This window comes from Apteryx mantelli, chromosome 19 (assembly GCF_036417845.1).
Source record: "Apteryx mantelli isolate bAptMan1 chromosome 19, bAptMan1.hap1, whole genome shotgun sequence".
Lineage (NCBI taxonomy): Eukaryota > Metazoa > Chordata > Aves > Apterygiformes > Apterygidae > Apteryx > Apteryx mantelli.
The window spans coordinates 14,167,798-14,189,701 of record NC_089996.1 but is presented as its reverse complement, the minus strand read 5'-3'; the positions used below and the strand labels follow the sequence as shown (position 1 = coordinate 14,189,701).

The window sequence follows — 21,904 nt, the reverse complement described above, 5'->3', positions numbered from 1 at the left end:
AACAATAGCTTTGTTTCCCACCAATTTCTGGTTTGTGTTTCATCATTAATACCAACTTAAAGTTAATAATTTCTAGGGGAAAAAACTCTATTTTAACCATCTCATGCTTGTGTTTCAAATATCTGTCATTATTTTAAATTATTAAATTCATCTTCCACTATTGTGCCAATAAAATATATCTTCCATATGAGACAACCTTTTTCATTCCAAAGGATATTAAAACACATACACTGTTTCAGAGAGCTCTATTGATGTTCAGTATAGCAAATGGGACAAGATCACATCTGCTGCTGTTTCCATTCCCAACTCTTCCGTAAGGAGTAGAGAGAAGCTTTGTGACTGAAGTTTTTCTTCTTCTTCTTTTTCTTTTGTTTTTTTTTTTTAAATAGTACCACACTATCAGTATCCCTAGATGTTCATTACAGTATCAGATTACAGCATCCTACTGGCAACAACTAGATTTGGTTACGAAAGGCGAGTGTAAAATTGAGTAAATGGTCAGGTAGAATTACTAGCTTGAGATACATATAGAGATTTTGACCTCATGAACAAGTTAAGAAAATATTCCCTTCTCTATCTTTCTTTTTGATCACCTGTCTGCCTCTTGCTCCTCATTTCAGTCATCGTGCTGTATTTGTAAAATCCCTTGGACAACGGTTTAACTATTGTTTCTTCCAAGAGGAGTTTAACACACTAAAATCTTTATTCCTAATTATTGTTACTAACTTTCAGGGGAAGAAAAATGAATTTTACTGTCACTGGAACATGAATGACAGCAGTCACAACAGGTCTGCCCCTGTTTATGCTCACACTGATTACCGACCTCATTAGGGGAAGGCAGAGTCGTTCCAAAAAGAGCAGGGAGAGGCACACACTGAAGTGGAAAATTATCAACATTGTTCCACTGGGGTGTATAAACTAACACTTTATACTCTCACTCCTGAAAAATCCCTAATCAGGAAGATAACTGCAGATATCTTTATAACAATGGCAATCCTGCCTTTGTTAGAAAGATGAAACAGCCGCTAACATCCCTTTTTGACTTGCGAGCAAAAGACACTACATTGTGAAAGATTTTGATGTAGCACTAGCAAGTGAAGCATGTTTCTGGCATTATAAGATCAGAATATGCTATCCTACTGCGACAGAGTTTGAGAAAGGCTGGCATTGTGACCTTCTCACCTGCTGTTTCATTTCAGCATAGACTTTTTCTGAGTTCAGCTCCACCTGCCGCTTAAACTCCTCCAGGGCAGCATCTGCCTGCTGGGCCTGCAGCCTCTGTACCTCTGTCACCCGAGTCAGCTGCTCCTCCTTCTCCCTAGAAAGTCACAGAAAATTTTCAGAGTTCAAGTATCAAATAAAAGAACAAGTGTGCCAGTGTAAAAGAAAGGCCTTTAACCCTATCAGTTTAAAATAGTATTCAGATTTCAATTTCCTGTCCCAGCTTCTGCCAAACTTCCCTTAGCAATACTTTGAAGAGGGGAATAGAAGTCTCGAGTTATTTTCACTTTCTCTTATTGAATTTAGCAAGCCTAAAAATAGTATCCACATCTTATGGCAAAAGCTCCATCTTCAAAGTCTGCAATGACTTCAGGGGTTTACTACCCCTTTTTAACCCCCTTTTTTAATCTCACCTTTAAAAGCATATTGTCCCACTAAAATTTAAACGAAGAATTCTCTTTATTACATTACAATGGCACTGTTCCATTAAAACAAAAAAATTATCCCAGTGCCATCTTTACTCAGACAAGAAGCAGAATTATTCACCACTTGACATATATCTCAGTGCAAAGCAGTGTAATGCATGACATGTGGCACCTTCTTCATCTATTAGAAATCCATAATGCTGTAATATCCATTTAGCCTTTAAAGTAATGGCACATGTTAAATTTTCAAGAGTTTACACAAAGATAGTGCATATTAAAAGTCTATACTGTGTGACATATGAAAGTCCATACACATATAAAAATTGCTTTTGGTTTCTTAACACATCATAGTATCAATATTAACACATGTATAACATGTACATACATTCACACAGGTATAAAAAACTGACTCACCATATTGACAAAAATCAGACAAAAAATTCTGATAACTTGTAAATATTTAAGAAATGTTGATGCGATTTTTCACATAGAAGACAATCAGAAAACACTGTAAACTTTCTACTCCACGTTTCTATTGTCGGAGGTCAGTTCACAGAAGCAGAGTTACATGACTTCATGTGAAAACACGGGGGAACACAATGGCAGTATCAACAGACAAAGTTGGCTCCACCAACTGTTTGTAACAGAAGACATAGATTTAAACAGACCTGCGGCTGACATTTTTATTTTACAGGCAGAGGAAGTGCCTCATGATAAATTTCCCACTTTGACAGAAATTATTTCCATATAAAACAAAGAATCTGACACATAAGAGATGGAAAAGACCAGCCAATTCATCCAGCCTGTCACCTTGCCAGCAGGAACTGGCTCTTACAGCACGGAGCAACCTTTCCCTAAAGGCCAGGCAGCTGCCGGTCCCGCAGCTGGAGCATTCGCATCCTCCCCGCCGTTTCTGCACCACCCGGGGCGACGGGACACAGGGCGCGAGCCCGGATCTTCACAAAGTGCCCGTCAGCAGTGGGCGACAGAAGGGCAATTCTGTTAGCAAAAAGATCTAAGAAATGCCGCAAGCCCCAACTAAGCAACATTGCTCTTTACTTTTACATTTTTCTCTTCACGTATATTTGGAAAAATACTATTTGATTTTAGTACCCTATTTACATCTCATGGGGTAATTCAGACCTAAGAAGACTGACATTTTTCTGAAATGTGCTTTTCCAACAGAAATTGGATGGAAACAAAACAAAATTCTGTGTCACAGTTTGGGGTTAGTCATTCAGGGCTTTTCTGTTCTCCTGTTCCTAGAGGAGTGTGTCTTTCTAAACACTTTCTTCAAATTTGTTTGAGAAGGTCCACCACCTACCAAATCTCTCCAGCATCGCTCTGTGCATCACTCTGCAAATAGTCTTTATTTCTACTGCCACAGCAATTTCATTTTCTAAACTCCTTTGAGTTAGGAAACATATCTGTATATTAATCTAAGATACCACATTCTCCATTCACTTATGAGCCAATAAAAATCACACAGCAAAAAAAAAAAAAAAAAAAAAAAAAAAAGAGACAGAATTAACATATGGATTTCTCCATGCAAATTCAACTGGCATAAAGACCATTTAGGATTTAAATTTCTATTACAGAAGATCTAAAATACCAAAATTGCAAGTACAAAAATCCTCGGACATTTCTCAGAACATATACACTGAGAACGCTTCAAAAGCCAAGAAAGATATGGAGCAACGGAGGAGTTAGTTATGCATCGGATCTAGCAGCAAAGACATTCGCCTCAACCATCCCCTGGAAATCCATGTACTAGGGAGCCGCTGAAAGGAAAACTTGCTAGGTTAATAACTTTTTTTGTACTGGAATACCGTAAGCACACGTCTCCCCACAACAAAAGCTAGGGGTAACTCACAGGAAAGACTATGCAAGAAACGGGATTATGTGCCGAGGCCGAGGGGAAGGAGGCAGAGCAGCGGCAAGGCGCGGAGGGAGGCGGCGGAGCGCCCGGGGGCCGGCCGCACCGCACCGCACGGCCCGGCATGGCGCTCCACGCTCTGCCTCGGAGGGGCTGCCACCGTGGGAAGCCTCCGCGTCTGCCCTCAGCGGCCCTTAGCCAGTTCTGGGCACAGCGTGACCATTCTCCCTTCCTGCAGAAGGGATTTAATACTTCCACTCCGGATCAGAAATTAAAGCAAAACCCAAAGCTTATTCCAACATATCTGCACTGAAAAGCGTCAAGAGACCCTGGAACAACCTTTTCTGTCTAGTCAGATGGAAACACAACAAATCACAACACAACAAGGAGAACAAGGCGGCAGCGTGGGTGGTGAGAGCGAGCTTCCCAGTGTGTGCGTCTTCTTCCTGAGGGTGTTTTTTTGGTTTTGTTTTGGTTTTAATATGAGGAATCTGATTTTATGCACCTTTATTCTTTTAAAGACTTAATCCCATGAATAGATATAACATCTCATTATAACCAGGAATAAGACTTCATGTGTGGATGTGGGAGCTGGCTCTGGCTACTTTTTATGCATTTGAGATTCATACAGAAGCTTAGAAAACAAGTACAACAATGGACTGCGGTTCACAAATATAAGAAAAGCTTTACTTTTTTTTTTTCCCAAGACACTGAGCAATGTGCCTTGCATGAAGCACTAAAATATTCACTTTGAAGATTATTTTTTTCAGTTGGACTAGTTGTGGGGCCGAATACAATTACATCACTTAAATCCCCTAAAGCTGAGCCAGCTTGAATATAAAAACAGGGTGAATTTACTCTTTGGCCCCAATTTAAAAAGCTGAAAATTCCTCTTGTTTCAGTTTCTAAAGGATACGGCCAGAGAATTAGCAATCTTTCACAGCACAAATCATCTCAGGGAAGGTTGATTGTGAAGTCCAGAATTGCAATTTCAGAAAGCAGCACTCTGAAGTGTATTGATAAATGGAAAAATATAAATCTCAAATACTACTTCTTCATGCTTAATCATAAATATTTTCCTTGCTGCCCAAAACATCTTCCAAGAGGTAACAACTAAACACAGCAAGACGCTACAGCATTGCTAGGCGAGTTAATGAAACAGGGCAATCCAGTGATTCACAGAAGAGGTTAAATAAACTCAAGATGTTCCACCAAATGCAGTATGAAGCAGCATTATTTTTTGTAGGGCTCTCAAGGCCAGAAGGTTCTCCCCATTCCTTGGGAGAAAGCAACAGGTGGCTAACGGCAAACAAGAGCAAGAAACACACCCAGCTCGGTACACGGACTCTTCAAAAATTGGAACGTTTTTGAACATATATGAACACACACATGCACAAAGCATGTACCTGCAGGAGGTACACACGCACAACTTCTGCGAACAGTTAGTTTCGCACCCCATTACCAAATCCCAACACAAGCACACTGAGTGTTTAGAGGGGTTTTCAGCAGTATGGAAAATTACTAGATCATGAAAATCCTGATTGTTTTCTTATAAAAATACCACCAGTCTTTTATTCCTGAATATGCAAATTCTTTGCCAGGTTTTCAAATACTTCTGGCAGCAGTGAAAATCCATTTACAGTGTCCAAAGAGACCAGTGTTGCTACAGTTCAGTGAAGCCTGAGAAGGGGAGCAAGGAATTTCTTTGATAAGGATGCATTTTATCACTGAGTAAGTTTCTGAAACTTAGTGGCAAGTATAACAAAGAACAGGAAATATCAAATATTAAGATGGAGAAATTTAAAAATGCATTAAGGCTAAATACTTTCTGTGCTTTCCAGAAAGCAATGAGCACATTTCTCTATCTGCTGCATCATGCCTGCTACAGCAACAGCCTAAGGTTTGATTCTGATGAACTAAATCCAGCACAGGTTAATATGACTCTGGGTTTATGCCTGTAGATAAAAATCAATGGTACTTACCTGTTTCCCATCACTTTGGAGCAGAATGGTTGGAGATCAGAAGGGGAACATCTAATCCATAGTCAAAATAGCTCAGAGGGTTCTTGGTGTAATAATTAACGATGATGTGATGACATCACTAACTAGTTTTTCCCAGGAAATAGGAAGATTTGGTGAGGCCCTGTTATTCAGAAGTATGATAACAGAGTCACATTTTGGAGGCACTACTTCTGGGGCAGAGAATCGTAGGCATTACACCCTTCTTCACACTGTGTTAAAACCTACAAACTAGTCCTCAAACACCAGCTACCACGCAGCGACACATACCTACTGACAAGCACACTCCACCACTGGTTGTTTCTTGGTGTGGAGGAAAGCTAATATAAGTTTCACATGCCAGCATTAAATTGAAGTTTTAAGAGAAGTAACAAAAAAACAGTAAGAGCCACCCTTGCAATACACAAGGAGAAAAGTATAATTTATAACACTGTGGAATCACAAGTTGCACAATAACGTGTTGTTCTTTTCAGTATAATTATTCTGCAAAATTAAAGTGTCTCTCCTATTAAAAGACTAAAGTAAACTTCAGTTTGGTGGTATTTAACAGCTATATTTCACAATTAAATATTTAACAGTTCATGTACTAAGAATATTTCAAAAGTCTCATTTAAAATATGCCTCATTCCTAGAGCTTTCCTACAGCAAAAATAGTTTGGAAGCAATCTCTTGTTTTGTTTCAATTTCACTATTTCTCATCCAGCACCGAAAAGCATTAAAAGGATATCTAATTGGCAGGGCTTTGGGATACTGCCCCTTTTTAAGAGTTACCTTTTCATCATTGTCATCTTTTTCCTCACTGAATCCAGACCAGTCAGGTCAGTCAAGGCCGAGACACGGAAAAGTAGAGTAATGGTAGGGCATTCAGGCTCCCTGCTGAAGCTGAGATCTTTTGGCATGGTGATCTGATCTGAAAAGGTAGTCTCTCCTTTGACTCATTATCGTGATGATCCTGCATGACATATATATTGTCCCTAGGTATTTAAATTCTGTGTAGGACTTGCACACACCTCTTTGCCCATTCTTTCCCCTTCCACCCCCAAATATTAATTCTTATGAGGAAAAATTGTTTCACTATCCACCAAATTGGTAACCAGTGCACTTTCAGGGAGGCAACTGAAGAAGGTTCCTGCTAGATTTGTTTCTAACAACTTTGCTTTTGGGGTTGAAACAAGAAATAAAAAGCCTAGTATTTTATCCATCTGTGTTAAAAGAAGATCAGCTATTATGGCTCATAAAGTGCATATAGATTAAAAAATAAAAAACCTATGTTAAAACAAGTTCACAAAGTACAACTAGCTAGACAACATAAAAGAAAGCATACTACGTAGCCAAAAAGTTACCTTCATCAAAACATACGCGATCATCCCACTCAAAAAGAAAAACCCCAGGAAAAATCTGCCTCTGCATCTTGTCTGTAAGATGCAATGAATATGCACCCAGGATAAGGATACTTATATTTTCATATGCAAAATCTTACACATTACAATTGAATCCATGATCCTAATACCCGATCTCAGAGAGAGCAGCTCCTGGGGAATTCCCCTGGCATTAACAGGGCTCCACAGCAGCAGTTTATTGATTTATAGTCAACCGCAAGGTCTATGACTGCCACTATTTCACAGTTGGGTGGGAAAACCACTAAAAATACCCTACAGACCAGTCTCTCTAATTTAATTTTTAGAATGAACACTTTTTCAGCTACGTAAATGTTAAGGTCTGAAGAACCATGTAGTTGTAGAAAGAAGGGGTTACCATTTTACAGTTTATTGTAAGAAAAAAGTGCTACAGTAGTAATGAGAGTTCTCCGAAATACACAAAAACAGTTTTACTTCTCATGCTCTATTTTAATAAATGTGATAGTTACTTAACAGCTTTTTATGCAAATTGTATATCAGGCCTAAAGGCATCTATCTTAGCTGTGGTTAAAGTATCTTACTGAAAGGCAGTTATTACCAGCAAACAATGAGGAAAAACAATGGCTCCCTCTTACAGTGAGTGAGCCTAAACATATGGAATACGTGCAGAACACTTCTTTTTGGTGTGGAGAGGAAGACAGACAGTGTGAAGTCATTCAAGCGGAATGATAACTAAACCAAAGCCAGATCAAAGGAATGAAGAAGAAAGACTGAAATGTGAAGCTGAAATATTTATTGCCTTCAAAACATCATCCCTATCCTGTCCCTGGGCACTTTAATATTTCGAAGTTGTTAGAAAGCATTCTAACTTGTTTCATCATTTCAAACAAATAAAGCCAAAAATATAAAGTAGAGAACAATTTTATCTTTTATTCCCTGATTTTAAGTATAAGATGAGCTTGTCTGTATGAGAAAAAGCAGGAATCCACTTAAAAATTGTTTACAGTTTGCATAATTTGAGATGTTAACATCAAAAAGCTGGTTTGCATTCCTTCAAGCAAGCTGTTAGAATGAATGATATTTACAATACAATTATTATTTTAAACTATATCCTTATGTTTTAAATAAATCACAAGATAACATTAAACTAAACCTCTACTTAAAGCCATTAATGAATTTGGAGTAAATATTCCATGTGCATAATATCACACTTACATAAAATAAGAATAACAACACACTATATTCAGTATGAATGGCTCACAAATTGACTAGACATTGGTTAAACACAACAATAATTATTATAAATATTTCTCATTATTATAATCTCAGGGTACTGTTGTGCCAGGTGCTGTGCAAACAGAATAAAAACAGCAACCATAACATGATGAATAAGATGTTGGTTAAAAGCCTGGATAAGTGTAAATGTGGTAGGAAAGGAAAACGTAAAGAATAATTTAGCTAAACTTTGCAAAAAATTATAAGATTTAGATATACCACATAGATGACAGCCAACAGAGACTCAGTTATCAAGAAAGGAGGATAAGAACACAGATGAATGGTCATGGCTTTTACATACTGAGGTGACCTCTAAACTTCAGGAGGGAGGAGTGGAGAATTAGAGGAGCAGGTGTAGATAACGGTTTAGATGAAAGGAGACAAGACAGGAATTAAAAGGTGGACCACAGAGTCAGCAGCACAGATAGTAAATAGATTCATGAGACTATGTAGAGAAAGGCACAGAGAAGGAAAAGAGAGGGAACAGAGAACAGTGGTGTGCTGCAGAAAGCTGGAGGGTGAATGAAATAAATCCTCTGAATGATGAGCTATGGAAGAGATCACCGAGGAGGAGAACCAGGCAAAAGGAGTCATTAACATTAACAAATAAAATAGTAGCCCAAGATGTAATGAGTGACAGTGCCAAGGGTGGCTGGCAAATCAAAGAAGATGTCAAAGACCGTTTTGTTTTTTTTAATGTTTTTGAAACATTTTTCCAATACACAATTCTAAACAAAACATCTAAACTAACTCCTTCAGCTTAAAGTATGCTAGGTTTATCATTTCAAAGAGGTCTACGCTGATGAGAATGCACTGGATCAGAAAGTCTGTTTTTTTTTCCCCCCCCTTATATTCTACTTGACCTAAATATTATTTCCCACAAATCTTGTTTCTTTTATACCCTTAGACAATCATGGCTACACCACCAAATACTAGTTTTGAATGAGGAAATAAAGAATCCAGAACACAAGCATACGATTCACATGTACAAGGAAGTGCAAGAATATAGTACTCATTCATGGCACATATTTCTGGAAACTATTTTTGTGGTTAAAATCATTGTACTTGAGGATTGGGAATAATAATATTGGTGGTGTAACGGACAACTCAATACTGAGGAATGGTAAGTGTCTTATCTAGCTCATCAGATTCTTCCTTCTTCATGTCATTGAAGTCTAACTATCATAAATAGAATTATATAGCAACAACAACAAAAAAAGACAAGGAGTCAAAGTCTTCCTCTGCACTATTTTTGTATATTGGTTTTAAATGACCCAAAAAGGTGATAGCCTGAAGCATTCTGTGCTTATTAAAAATGAGTAATTGAATTAAATCATATGGAAGACTTTTCTTTGGCCAACCGAAGGCTCTTCTCATTTCATCAATGTTTTGGGCACTGTTTTGTTGTGGTCTTGAAATATAATGCACTGAATTTAAAAGATATGCTAATATCAAAGGTAAGCCTTTCAGAACATTAAGGGAATGATTCTGATATTTGTGTTAGTTATTTGTATTTTCATTAAGTGAGGTCAGAATCTATAGCACTTAACCACCTTAATTATTACAACAGCAGTTTACAGCAGTTCATCTAAGTGTTATAGCACATCATACACTGAAGCTGTTCACATCACAAGGCAATACTTTTCATTTCATACCACTAAATATTGATGTACTTTTGTAATTAATATCATTAAAAAGTTGTCATATGATATCTCTATAACCATGTTTAGGGTTATATGGGGAAGGATTAAAAATTGACAGTTAATTTTTCTTTTGTGTACAACTGGAGCTTTTCTTTAAATACATATTTCATTATTGCCAGTAGGTCTCCAGAGAAACTGGTAGAAGAAAATGAAAGGCTGTAAATAGTTAATAGAACACTATTTTTTTCTTTTAAGTGAGACCATTAAATAAAGCTACCGCATATTTTTGGCCTCTGTTCATACTTTACATTGTGCCCCCTAGAGTGAGGGTTATGTCAGCATGTTCACTAGAGCTAAAGGAATGTTTACAATATGCTGGAAACTTTGACTGCTTCTGCTCTAAAAGGTTTCAGATGCTCAAACAGAGCACCAAGTGGAGAACAGCTGGCTGGTTTTCCACTGATTCTGAAGGGGGGGGGGGGAAGGAGGAAAACAAAAAACAAAAAAACCCCACCCTATCTTAAAGAGTAAAATTGTATCCAAACTCTTCAGCCACTTAACATTACCACTGGTTTTAAATCACAAGGTTTGCTTTTTTCATCATATTGCAACTGTAGTAACAAGACAACACTAAATATTTTTTATTAAAAGAGAATGATGAACACAACAAACATGAGTATAGATTCTTAACAATGTTCTTTATTGCAACATTTGGAATTAAAGACAATGCCTTCTCATATTTCTTTATTTCCTGCTTTAAAAATAGTAATAGCTTTTCCATTCCTACAAGAATTTCTCTAAACAAACACAAATACTTCATTTTCAAGGGAAAATGGAATTAACTAGAGGAAAGCAGCTACACTTAGGCAACTATCCTAAAAATAAGTAATTATTCAGAATCTGGATTCAATCTAGAGCAACAAGGAAGAAAAATAACTTGAGGTTAAAGCTACTATTCCATGTATTTATCATCTTATTGATGATTATAACAAGGTTGTATTTTTCCGTGTGAAATGGCATTCACCACTGCAGGAAATGAAATATCTACAGAATAGTGTTTTGAAGAAGAATCCATTCAGAAATAAAGTTCTCAAAGTGGTTGATGTCATTAAATTCTCAACATGCACTGTAATTCATAATTAATTTAAAATTATAATCTGTGTATATTTTGAAAGTCCAATTTTAACTTTTTTCAAATGCTAGGCTCCAACGTTACAGTACATGCAAAATTATTCAACTGCAGCCTACACAACTAAATGAAATTATATTCACTGCTATTTATTCCATCTCCTTCTGTCATTTATCTTCACATGTTTTTATTTATCCTTGCCTTCATCTGCTTCCTTCTTTTTTAGCTTAGAGGCATTACGTATGCCATCCATTTCTAAGATGTATGTACCTTTATTTCTTTTACGTTTATTTTAGGATAATCCAAAAAGAAGAAAAATTGGGTAAAGAGAGTGGAGTTTTGCAAGAGTTCAGTAATATCAAGGGCTAAGAGACCCATACAAAAAACTTCTGGTACTAAAATATGATACATTTTTGTGTATCCTGATCAAAGCAAAAAGAACCTCTCAAACCAAACAACATCTTGGCCTTCTCTTCTTATATGAAACAAAGTTATACCTTTGAGTAACAGTGGCATAAAGGCCATTCAATCAAGCATTTTCAAGTGTCAATATCAATACTTTGTATCTCACCTCAGGACAGGCCTGAGAAGACCTCCAACTCCATTCCTACAATGACAATGTCAGGTAGGGAATTCAGTTACCAAATGACTGACAAACAATATTATGAGACGACAATTAAAATCCTTGTGAATAAAGAAACGACTACAATTGCAAGAACAGGAAAAAGTAGAAATTTCAGGCCATAGAAAAAAATTATTTCCTTCCCAAAAGAGCATTTTTTCCACCTGCTTTGGTAAATACAAGTGCAAGCTAACTTTAGCACTCTGGAAGAATATTTTGCTCTTTGTGAACATATCAGAACAGAGCTATCATCATGCGATAAAACATCCTGCACAAAGCATGCCGTCTTCAGGACACCAGGAGCTTACATAGGGAGGGACTTCAGTGTCACTAGTTGGAGGTCTGCACAGAAATGCCATCTGTCAAAGGTGAGAGCAATCCTTCTAAATTATACCCATATTACAGTCACTCTTCTTGATCAGATTTTGGATCAAGAAAGAGCGAGTAAAATGCATAAAAAGATAAGGAAATCCCAAGACAAATGGGATCAGACTGTGCTCACTTCCTATTCACTCAGAAAAACTGAGAATTAATTAATAGTACATGCTAGATGAGTCAGGTCATTCCCCCTCCCCCATATCTCAGGATTAAGCATCCTCCATTTTAGCTAATGGTTTCTCATTTATGCATCAGTTCAAATCCAATGCCACTGATCAGTCACAGAAAAGAGCCATTGTGAAACTGTCCCAAATACATAAAAGATACATTTCTGAACTTCTGCCTTCCACAATTCATCATCCATAAAACAATCAACTTGAACAAACTCTTTGTGACAAGAGATAGAACTAAATCAAAATTTCTTTAAGACATTGCCTAAGATTTCCCATCAAAACTATCCACAAGGAGCAGATAGTTGCCAACAAACCAAGACAAAAAACCATGTAATTCACGGCTATGAATCTTATTGGTCTCACTTTTGGAATATCTCCAAATTTCAGCGATTACAAGAAAACACTTTGACATCAGCAGAATCCATGCCAGAAAGAATATGGAACGTGCTCTGTTTCAGTGCTGCTGCCCTGATTTAGTGCAAAGTACTTGAACAGTGAATAGCTAATGGTGAAAGATAAATGTAAGGCACACTGAACTAGCCACTGGTGAGGCGAGAACGCTAAGACTGGCAGTTCTTTTTTAATCAGATACTCTCTACAAGACAAAACCTTGTAGCACTAATAACTGTGCCATGCATGAAAATTGAAAACATACATCAGTAACATCAAACCACACTTGGCAGAAAGTCACTGGAAATAGTAGATTCACGAATCAGCATGTGGAGGTATAAAGAATAGACACAGCTATCATATTTAGAATAAGGAAGATTAAAGAAGTAACAGAAGTCTTTAAAAAGTACTATGCAACAAGTCCATGGCCTCATCCTTGAAAAGAAACCTACTACTTTTCTTTGAATCACATGTCAAGGATTTCCAAAGAAAACAAGTGCATGCACACAAGTATATATGGAAAAAGAAGGTTAAATTACTATTATTTCTTTATTTTTATTGAACTTCTACAGCCATGCTCCTTCTTCATACCATGCCTTTGATTGAAAAGATTTTGCCTGAAAAACTTTGGTCTACCATCTAAAACAGATCACAAAATACAGTGAAAACTGTATGTGCATGTTTTAGAAATTGTTGTAAAATTACAGATCTACTAATAGATAGGAATGGCTTTGATAGTTTCTGGAAACTTTAACCCCTCTCTCCTCCACAGAATAGTTTTAAACAAATTCAAATGAGAAGTAGAGAAGCAACAGAGAAAAGAGGTGTTGCTAGTTTTTTATGTAAACAACAATTTTATTGAGTGACTTTCAATAAACCAGCTGCTAAACATTTGCTCTGTATCATTGCCACTTGCGAAGTACTGAGATTTGGCCTCCTAAGCAGGTTTAAAGAAACGGCAAAGATTGAGATGAAGAATGTTATGAAGCATTTAACTGCAGATTTTGTGCACATATGCCTTGACAGTTCAATGTTAAATTACAATGTCTGCCTGCACCTGTAGCGGTAACATTTCATGCCATTTCTTAAAGAAAACTTGTTTCCTTCAATCATACTATAGTTTAGACACCTATTTATGAACTGTCCTTCAGTCCAATCTGAACATTTCCATTATAATAAAAAAAATTATACAATTATTTATTGTGGGGGGAAAAAAAGCCATCTGCTAAGTCTTCAGGAAAGTTCATAAATCCCTACCTGCAGTACTACTATTGGGAATATTACTCAAATGAAGGTCAACTAAGTAAAGCTGCTTTAAAGATGATCACTGGAATAGAAATAAGAGTAAACAGTTGAAAAAGATAGGCTGCTAGCCTTTAACATCCAAGTCCTGGCTTTATTTTTAAAATCACATCAAGATCATGCCTGTTTTCATCTCCCTAAATGTCTCTAGGCTTCCTCGTTCCCATTCTTCAATAAAATGGGAAATACCTCCCTATAGCGTAATAAGCAAAAATTATGAAATAATCAGATATTAATATACCAGCAGAGGCGAGGTAAATATTTTCAATAAATAGGTGTCCAAATTTCACGGAGCACAAGATCTTCTCAAGAACCACCCTAGACAATACTGCTGTGTGGTAAGATCTTTTTTCTCATCTAAGTAATTTCTTTAGCAACAAATGGATATAGATTTTTTCACTTTTTTTTCCCCATCTGTTGTATTCAAGTGAGTCTGGAATGTGACAAATCATATTATAGCTATACCTCTTTATTTCCTACTCTTCTACTTAAAATAAAAGGGATAAGAAACAGAGACTTAGCCTATATTTAACCCACTCTCATGACATTTTATGCAACCAAACTAAAGGGATTAGAGAAACAACCTTTCCCCCCAAGTAATTACACAGAAACTTTTACAGAGTAGATTGCTATTACATAAATGCAGTTTAAACAATGTTCTAGAAAAATCCTTCGAGCCCTTCTTGCAGTCTTTTTTTGTTATTAGGCAATAGCTGTGACATGTATTGCCTAAGCTAAACAAAATTTATATGTACAAGTCACTAACAATAGTCATGAGTATTACAGCAATTCTTTTGCAAAAAAATTATTTCTTACAAAGATTTCCACCATAAACTTCAGAAAAAAAACCTGCATAAATTATATAAACTCCTATTCAGTATTAAAAATCTGGCAATACTATCTATTTATTTTAAGTGAATTATACTTTTAAGAAATGTGAATTTTATTATTTCACATGCTGTCTCAAATCACTTTCATTATGCCTCTGTGTGAATATGTTTGAAATGGCAATAACAGTGTCTGCTGTCACACCACTGGGGGGTAAGGGGGGTGGGGGGAATCACTGCAATGCCTAACCACTTCCCTCTCTATGTGTTTGCAGCTGACTCGCTACTCAAGATATAATCCTGTGGCTATTGCAGAATCAAAGCGCATTCAGATCAAAGTAGTTTATGAGAAATCACTGATGTACTTACTGGGTTCTGAGCTACAATTCCACAAGGCATAGTTTCTATTTGAAGATGGTGAACTATTATTTTCACCCATCTCAAGGAAGATAATGTTGTTTTAAAAAGGTTTATTGTGTCTGCCTGGTTTAGCTTGTAATTACTTAATTTTATTCTGCAAATAGTCAAAGAAATATGACAAAATAAAGCATTTCACATAAAAGGTGGCTAATTCCTATTAATAACCAGAAACTGCCTAAAGGACTCATTTTTGCAACAATGGAAAAAAACACAGGGAAGACATCCATTTCTCTAAAACTTACAAAACTGTTTCTGCTTATTACTTACTGTTTGCACACAAACATATCATATATAGACATATACATATAAAAATCTTAATACTGTCCAGATACACGGGCAGGGAATAAATGGCTTGGCTTCCAGAAAGCAAGCCTGGCGGGATTAGCAGTTCTTCTGCACTGGGCATGCAGCGAGTCTGCTCTTATCACTCCTATGCACTGACACCTCTTTGATCAGAGACACACTGATGCCAAAGCAGTCAGTCTGCCACGATATATGTAATAAGCCATTTAGATCTCCGATTTGTGTGTTCCATAGCTGCTATCACTTCCTCTTGTAATAAAGGCTGACAAGACCATCAGGAACATTATTTTTTCTCATACCAAAAATACCTTCTTATGAATGATTTTTAGGGGCTCATTCAGTTGCAAAGGACAAGCTTACCGACAGCCTTTCATGCGAGCTAACAGACCAGCGGTTTTGTACCAGCGTTGAAATCTGAAAGAACAGGTCTGCAGAATATATGCTGGTCTTGGACTAGGGTACTATACTTCTGCAAGTAAAGTATTTTTGAATCTTTAGGAGCATTTCTGTCTCCATTCAGACAAAAATAAGAACGAAAGCCAATTTTTTTTTTCTATTCAATGACAAAATAATTACTGTATGTCTTAAAATTAATCCCAAATCACAGCTATAAAACAACCAAAAGTATCATAGTATATAACCATTATTAAACAGTAAGCAATTTCAAAAATTAAAATATCTTTTTCATTTTAAATTAGGAGAGTGTGAAATGCTATTATCTGTAGCAGAGTGCATATGAGTTAATATTATAAATAGCTATGACAAAGTTTTCATTTACAAATACAGTTTCTCAAAAGACATTAATTTCAAAGTTAACTGAGAATTTACAACATGCTAACTACTCTGTACTAACATTTGATCGAGAATTAAGTGACCTACTTCACATTGATTCTACAGTAAAGATGAATCTATACTACATAACTTAATTGCAAGGTCCAATCCAATATTACATGTAAACTCATTTGCTCCCATGTTTCCTTCTGAGAACCAGCTAGCTCTCCCCAACAAAAAATTGGGTGCAGTTACAGGAATAGGGTACCCCAGAGCATTACCACACAGGCAGTATGACCAAAATCATAAGAAAGGGTGGCTTCCTCCATCCTACGCAACCCTTCAACACTACTCCAGCAGGCCTCCCAAATATCCACGTGTCGCAAATAGTCAAGGACATGCACCGCATATCCTTATCATGCTATAATGATTCATTCTGGAGGTCTTTGATGCAATCTTCATGTTATTTCAGACACCCTAAATAAAATAAATAAAAAATAAAACCCACAACCCCACAAACATTTGCCTAGACACTCAGAAACAGTGTGACATAGGACACACACAAAGGTGACCTGGGAAAAGCACTTTGCAACATGAATAACTTGCATCAGAAAACACAAGTCCCAATCTAAGACACTTTGCAAGACCTGTAATAGGTATAAATCACTTGCTGTAGTGGAAATAGTCTAGATATACCTTTACACAAAAATGGAAGGAGGAAAACAAAAGAGAGTTGATCTTGTCATATGTGCATCTGCTGTATGTTAGCCACTTCCCTGCTCAGAAAGTATCAAACTTGCTGCATCCTGATTAGTTTTTCAAGTACAAGCTTGGCAAAAAAAGCTGTTTCAAGTTAGTGAAAGTGTCTCAAGTCTGTCTGCTGCACACCAACTCTCTGAACTCCAGCTGTATTTGAAAAATTGTGTTTAAGAAAATTAAGGGGTTTTGGGCGCCCAATTTAATAAGTAGTCAGATTTATCCATCTCCTGTTTATGTCACTAAGACAGCTATTAATAAGGTTAACCAGCAACGGGAAACAGTTTAAGATGCTTTAATAATGGCTCATAAGATGTCATAAAATGAACCAGCCTCTGCACACTTTGTATTAGATAAATTTACTTTGTATTGTTAAGTATCTGCCAGTGGTGTGGGCCAACAAAGCAGTCCCACTGCTGAAATTTATAAAAGCACTACTCTGCAGAGCCAAGTGTTTGGAGATGAGATTCTCAGGGAATATCTCATTCCCTATTGTCCATTTCTTCCGTTTAAATCCCAGAGTCTTCTGGAAAGCAGAATTCTAAGAAAAGAAAGCATTCTAAATCAGCAGCAATACTCTCAAGTAAACAGATGCCGCTCATCAAGACTCAGCAAAGTCCTCCGTGACTCCCTTTTAATTCCTGAACAGAACTGCATACGCATCAGTTGTGGGGAGAGAAGCACCCTCCCAACGTTTTGTTTGTTCGTTTTTTTAAATTTCCTCCAAGCATTCTGTATCTATGCATTCACCAACTTTGTCAAAATAAAACACAATTCATGTTCTTTAGACACTGATGTAAGGGTCCAGTTAGTGAATAAGAAGAGCTCTTAATGGGACACAGTTCTGAGAAACGAAATTCCAGAATTGCTATCCCAAGAGCATAGCATCATCACATACCCCAAAAATGCACTGAAATATTTGCATGATATTGAATTTTCATGGCACACCCATATGCTTTTCCTCTTTTTCTTTGATTCAAATATTGCAAAGGCTTACAGCTGTTTCAGCCACTTAGACTACAAAAAAAGATATGCATACAAGAAGGCAGAGTAACAAAGAGAAGGAAAAATCCACATTAATTTATGGATAGAGATTTAAAAAATTCACAAATATCATATGATAGTCTAAATCAATTCAAATATAATTTCTGAGATCAAAAGCAATGTAAGTGATACATTTTTGTAAGTGTGGGTTTTTTTGTTTGTTTTTGTTTTTGTTTTTTAGAAAGACTTGCCTCTCTCCTGGATTCTCCTGAATCCTAAAAGAATAATCCTAAGTACTGAACAGGAGTTTGTACAGTATATAACACAACACACCACTATGTTTGACCCTTAGAATAGATCTTTCAGTTTTATCCATTCCTTTAAATACTCCAAAGCAGCTACTCTTGCTCATTTGTGTACTACATATCCACTCCAAACTGAAGCTGGTTTAGTTTACTTGACAGGAAAAACACACTTGAAAAATCACTAACTTCCGTTCCCTTACATTCCTGTCACTTAAAAGCTGACCAATGTTGGTGGCGTGGTTTCTGCTTTGCTTTTTTAATTTTTATGGCTGAATAAAACCCTGAAAATATGTCTTTATAATTGAAAGGTTACCCAGACAATCTATAGAGGGCTGTTAGACAACACAAAGCATATGTCCATTTAATAAGTTTGGCTAAAAACTTGGGGATGCTTCAACAACTACCGCATTTGCCACTTACTTCAAAGTCTCTTCCAGTTTGCGAATTTTCTTTTGAGCATCCCCTCTTTCTTTATCAAGATCATTCCGGATGCCATGAATCTACCATTTGAAGGAAAAAATACTACATTATAGCTAAAACAAAGTCTGATGGAACAAATTACTGTTATTTTGAATTATAAAGACTATTTACTTTAAACATTTATTTTGCATTAATATAGACAACGATGTGTATGATGTTTCTAAAGTCACATAGAACACAAGAAAAAAATGCAAGAACAAACATTAACGGAGAGATGAAGTATGAGAATATGGTCAATAGAGCTATTGTGCTTCTTCTCATAATGAATATTATTCTCTACAATAAAGAAATATCAGTAACTGCATTAAAAGGAACTATATTTTTCTTTAGAATAAAGACAAAAATACAGAAATATGCCTAAAATAATATGTATTGCTTTATGATGCAGAATTCCTACTTACCAATTTGTGAATGCAAATTCAAAGATAACTATTTTTTATCGTTCCTTTTAACAAAAAGATTACCAAATATAATGATAATGAATAAGATTACTTGAGAATAATGCATACTCAAACATTAACCAACTGAGGGTGGATACTCCTAAGAAAAGCAAGTTTTCTGAGAAAAAGTGACTTACAACCAAAGAACTCTCTACCCCCTGAGGCAGAAATGAAGTGGTTGAATCATTATATGAAAGCTTTTCATTTTTCCATTTTGCATCTAGACATTAAAAACATTGTTTGTAAATGCTGGGGTATGATACTCTTGTATAAGTGTACCACTAACTTACACCCAGAAAAAGAACACTCACAGGTCTAAAATAAAATAGTATCTAAGCTATTTTAATTTTGTAACAAACCGAACACAGCACAAGATATTTATATCTCCAGTGAAAAAACAATTTAGAGATTCTCATGCGTAAATGGTCCCATATAGCCGTTAACTCTGTGGTAGCAAGATTAATGAGTTGGTTTGAAACAGCCTCAAAACTGAAGGACTGTCCATCAGCGTATAAAGATGGTATTACCAATCCTGAGAGTAAAGTATATTTAGCAGCTGACTCAGAAACGGCTCTCAGTAATAAACTGTCGCTGTTCTTTGGCTTAGCTGGATGTTTGGAAAACAAGCAGTAGATTATTTGTAAAAAGCAGGTGTTTCCTTTGCTTGTAAAACCATTTAGCCTAACTGGTTCCTGATTCAGCAGATAAGCACATTTAATCAAACAGTGACATTTAGGGTTACTACCTATTATTTGTTTGATGTTTAAATATCCTAGCAGGGAACAGCCACTGTAGACCAATAAAGATTATTAGATAATGGGAAGGTACTTAAGTGAACAGATTGCACCAGAGAATTCATTATTCCCTCACTTGAAGGCAAACTCATTTTTAGTATTTTACGGGCCAATCCATACTATTTTATGGATTTATAGCAATAGATCACTCACATGTGTTTACTCCTCTGCTCTCAAAGATTTTATTTTCAAAGCACACAGTTAAATCAAAATTTCTGAATATGCAAACAGCTACAGTTATCTACCAAAAATAGGTTTTTGGGTTTTTGGTTTTTTTTTTTTTTTTTAAAACTGATACACAGTTACATGCCCGCTGAAATAAGCTTCATCTTATCTATTATAGGATTCAAATGATGTATTCCCTCAATAACAGCAGCCCCTCTCTCTTTTTAACTTGAGGTTGTAACGGCAAATCTTGAAATATCAGATAAATGAGACTTAAAAATTTGAACAGTATAAGAAATAGCGATTCCAACTAGATGCATTGTTAATATCAAATTATTATAGTAAGGAACTTGAACACATGTTGACCTTCTTATACACCAGTTAAGACCTGAATTATACTGTTAATTAAAAAAAGAAAAAAAAATTAACCCCTTGTAAAAAGAAGGGACATGATGTAGACCAAAACCCCATGCAGAATTTTTGGGAGTATGACAACCTCATCCCTTTATAAAAAACCTAACTAAAACCACAGACAACACAAGACATCAAAAAAACACTCTTTGAAATTAAACTATCGTTAGGCATTATCAACAACAAGACAGAGGTCACAAATAACTTCCAAAAAATTTTAACAGCATTGTGTAGAACAAAATATTTATGCAATAAAGTTTTACTTGGAGAAAAGGGTTTGGTACACAGCAGAATTTCTCCCCAGTCTGCAGACAATCCTGCATTACAGACCCTGCATCTCCCTCGGCTAAAGAACTCGCGGTTCTCTGGAGTCCCCTCTCATTTGAGGGGATCAAACAATCATTTTCACTATACAATACGCAACATTATCATCTTTCTAAGCTCTTCGCCATGTCATTCAGACAGCAGCGTAACAGAATCACTGAACGAAAGCAGATCTAAACTACGCAGAGAAGATCAGAAAGGTACTCAGCAGCTCATCTCTCAAAGATACTCTAAGGTTTTGCAAGCCGTTTGGCTTTTTACATCAGTTTTGCAGTCTACCCAAACCTTACACTGATATAATTACTCATCTTGAGCTATTTATGTAAAGGTAATACATTTTTAGCACTATCATTAGTCCAGACATTCAGACTATGTTCATACTAGTTTCTGAAGGCTGGAACTTGAATATCTACACTTACTAAGTAGAGTGATTGCTGACATCCTTTAGCCAATGCGAAGTAGCATTGCTCAAAACTTGTTCAGGATTAGCACAGGACAGGCACCCCTTCAAAAAGGTAACACGGATGCAACCACCTCGCTGTGCAGAATAAGAAATTTTACTAGTGTAGATGTGGGCCATTCCACACCATTTGGGCTTAGTGCCTGGGAACATTACCAGCCACATTTAATCTGCGCATATCGGCTCTCAGAGGAGCTGATTTGTTCCAACAAACCAACATGCACTGTACCTCAGTAGCCAGAAGATATCCAAATTTTGCTAATATGCTTTTATTCTGACATGCAGTACCACTCCAATCCTAGGCCTTTCTTGAGGACAACGTTCAAAAAAAACCAAAACTATAACTCAGTCTGGTAAAAAGACAAATGAAGTCTAGGTTTAGACCAAAACATGTCTTGTAATGAAAAAAGTATTTAAAGTCAAGTCAGCAGAAGGAACTAACTCAAATCAAAAACCCACTAAAATCCATGTTTCAATTGCTGTTAGTAAATGACTAGTAGCTATGGTCGCAATTCATCACTTTATATTATAAAGTTGCCACATTTGAAAATGACGTTTGAAAAACACATTATTTCCATTAAGAAAGCATCTAACACATTCTTATTAAACACTGCATGAGCTGAACATACACCATTAAAATTAATTTGAAACCTA

The 21,904-nt window shown here is 36.3% G+C and overlaps 1 protein-coding gene across 8 annotated transcripts in view; it reads right to left on the bottom strand.

Moving 5' to 3' along the window:
- The window catches only part of CEP112 (centrosomal protein 112), a 183,321-nt gene that overhangs the window by 109,645 nt on the left and 51,772 nt on the right, over positions 1-21,904 (bottom strand). For all 8 annotated transcript variants that reach the window (XM_067308668.1, XM_067308663.1, XM_067308667.1 and 5 more), the window contains 2 exons: positions 18,597-18,676; positions 1,183-1,318 (listed from right to left, as the gene is read on the bottom strand). In XM_067308668.1, coding sequence (XP_067164769.1) covers positions 1,183-1,318; positions 18,597-18,676 — 216 coding nt within the window. The remainder of the gene's footprint in view (positions 1-1,182; positions 1,319-18,596; positions 18,677-21,904) is intronic.